Below are 2516 nucleotides of genomic sequence, written 5' to 3'. Positions count from 1 at the left end.
TATATATATATATATATATATATACACACACACACACACAATAAATATAAAATCTTACAGAAAGTTCTTTTCTTTTTTTTTTCTTTGTTTAACACTTTTTCTATTTCTCAACAGAAAAGGTTACAGAAGGAACTGCTAGCCTTGCAGAATGATCCGCCCCCTGGAATGACCCTAAATGAGAAGAGCGTACAGAACACCATCACACAGTAAGACCGTCATTTCCCGACTCTTTGTTTAATCTCATACCCATGTGTGTGATGATCACGGTGTACTTATTAACAGGCTAGCTTTCACAGGCCGTCCTGTATCAGGGACTGTCACGGGGAAACATTTAAAAGTGCATTTTTTTTTTTTTACTTATTGTTGTGTTATTTATACTTCGTTATTGTCATGTCAGGCCTGGAGAACTCTCGCCCATTGTGGGCATTGTGTTTTTAAATGTTATCAATTTTAAAACAAACCTTTCCCATTTGGTGTCATTTGCAAGGCTGCTCTGCCCGATGTATAGTTTGTCTGCTCAGAGACTAATCAAAAATGAAAGCTGTCAGCTTGAGAGGGTAGTATTGCCGTAACGAACCTTACTGACCTCTTTTTGGCCCGTGCATGTGGTCTGGAAATATCTAGCAGTCTTTTATGGGGAAAACTGTCACAGAAAAGGTGCATCATATTGTTCCAGAAAGGATTGCTGAACTGAAGTGTGTAGTTGCGTCAGAAATTGGAAGCTGTCTTCACATATGTGTTTATATCTTTCTGTGTGGCAGTAATGAGAATAAATCACTGACATAATTACTCAGTTTTATAGAGCTAAACTTTGACAGCCAAGGGTTATAAACATAGCATTTCTTTTATGTAACTCTGGTCAGTATTGTGGGAACATAATTTAAAGATGTGGGTTAGTTTTCCATTTTTATTTGGTAGCTTTGTAGCCTTGTCTTGGTACATATTTTGTCAAAGAAATGTCAGGCATGTGTTACGAGTTTAGCAACTTGACAGACGTGTTTGTCCTGAACTAATTGGGCTTTGTGTTCATTGCTGTCCATCAAGTTTTTTTGCAGGAGGTTCTCTGATGCAGATTTGTCAAATATGCTAGATGGGAGGGCAGCAGTTGAGGTTTAACCTAAATATAAACTCTTACTCTAGAAAACCTCTTGGTGTCTTCTCTCACGAGAAGTAATACACTACAGGTCATAAGTTTGGAATATTTAAGATTTTTAAAACTTTTTTTGAAGTCTCTTATGTTCACCATGTCCATGGTGAACACCTGCTTTCTTTATTTTTTTAAATTAAATATACAATAAATCAGTAATATTGTGAAAATATTATTTCAGTTTAAAATAACAGCTTTTTATTTTAATTTAATATTTTAATTTATTTCTGTTTTGACAGCTGAATTTTCAGCAGCCATTACTCCAGTCTTACTTACTCCGAACGTTTGAATGAGTGGTAATAATATCATGGTTTCCACAAAAATATTAAGCAGCACAGCTGTTTTCAGCTTTTATAATAATAAGAAATGTTTCTTATGAGCACCAAATCAGCATATTAGAATGATTTCTGAAGGATCATGTGATGCTGTTTTAGCTTTGTTAAAACAGGAATAAATTGCATTTCAAAATATATTCAAATAGAACACAGTTCTTTTGAATTATAATAATAATTCCACAGTATTACAGGTTTTTTTAACTGTATTTTTGATCAAAGAAATTCAGCCTTGGTGAGCAGAATAGACTGTCCGCTAGTGTAATACAAACTAAAAGGCAGAAGTGTGAGCTCCTTTGCTGACGCAGCACTGATGGTCCAGGAATATTTCCGCTCTATCTGTGGAAGGTTCTCTCTCTTCTGAAAACAAACTACTGCTGTAGACAGGGTTCCCACTCTTTCATGAACACCAGATTCAAGGACTTTCAAGGACTTTTTAAAGCACCATTTATTTTATATCAAGCACCTATCAAATTCACACCCCAGAATATGTAGTGTCATGAAAGTCCTTACAGTACTTAACATTTCACTTACACTGCTGAAACTTACTGCCAGATTCTGGAAGATCAATTCTTCAAACAGTGGTACAAGAGGATGTGGTGCTGGTCCTCTCAACTTATCTATAAAAATAGTCTTCATGTATTTCACAACACTTCAGAATGTTATTCTTATTAAGTAGGGGTCATTTTTTAGGATTTTTTATCCAAGCAAAGTCTCTGAGAACCTGACACCTTGTAATTCTGGAGACTCAAGGTTGCAGTTCTGGAAAATAGTGGCACTGGAGACTAAAAGGTTCCTGATGGTTTCACGCTTAATTCTTCAAATTAATTATTAATTATTTTGCAGTTAACATGCTCTTTTCTTTCTTTCTGACCCCGCTGACCCAATGAGCATTTTGCTGACCAATGGTCATGCCTTAACTTTGAATTAACTTTGTTATTTCTGTATTGCATATTTCTCATGGGGATTTAATCATTTTTGACTTCTCAGTCGGAGTTAAATCTCTTTTTTGGCTCATTTCATCCGTAAAAGAAAAC

The 2516-nt window shown here is 35.4% G+C and overlaps 1 protein-coding gene across 4 annotated transcripts in view; it reads left to right on the top strand.

Annotated features, from left to right (window-relative positions):
- ube2wb (ubiquitin conjugating enzyme E2 Wb) overlaps positions 1-2516 on the top strand; it is an 11925-nt gene that overhangs the window by 1003 nt on the left and 8406 nt on the right. For all 4 annotated transcript variants that reach the window (XM_016535078.1, XM_016535080.1, XM_016535079.1 and 1 more), the window contains exon 2: positions 115-206. In XM_016535078.1, coding sequence (XP_016390564.1) covers positions 115-206 — 92 coding nt within the window. The remainder of the gene's footprint in view (positions 1-114; positions 207-2516) is intronic.

The sequence above is a fragment of the Sinocyclocheilus rhinocerous genome, unplaced genomic scaffold, assembly GCF_001515625.1.
Source record: "Sinocyclocheilus rhinocerous isolate Xijiao unplaced genomic scaffold, SAMN03320098_v1.1 scaffold1327, whole genome shotgun sequence".
NCBI classification, from domain to species: Eukaryota; Metazoa; Chordata; class Actinopteri; order Cypriniformes; family Cyprinidae; genus Sinocyclocheilus; species Sinocyclocheilus rhinocerous.
Note: the sequence above shows the minus strand (reverse complement) of the source record. Positions and strands in the feature narration are given on the sequence as shown.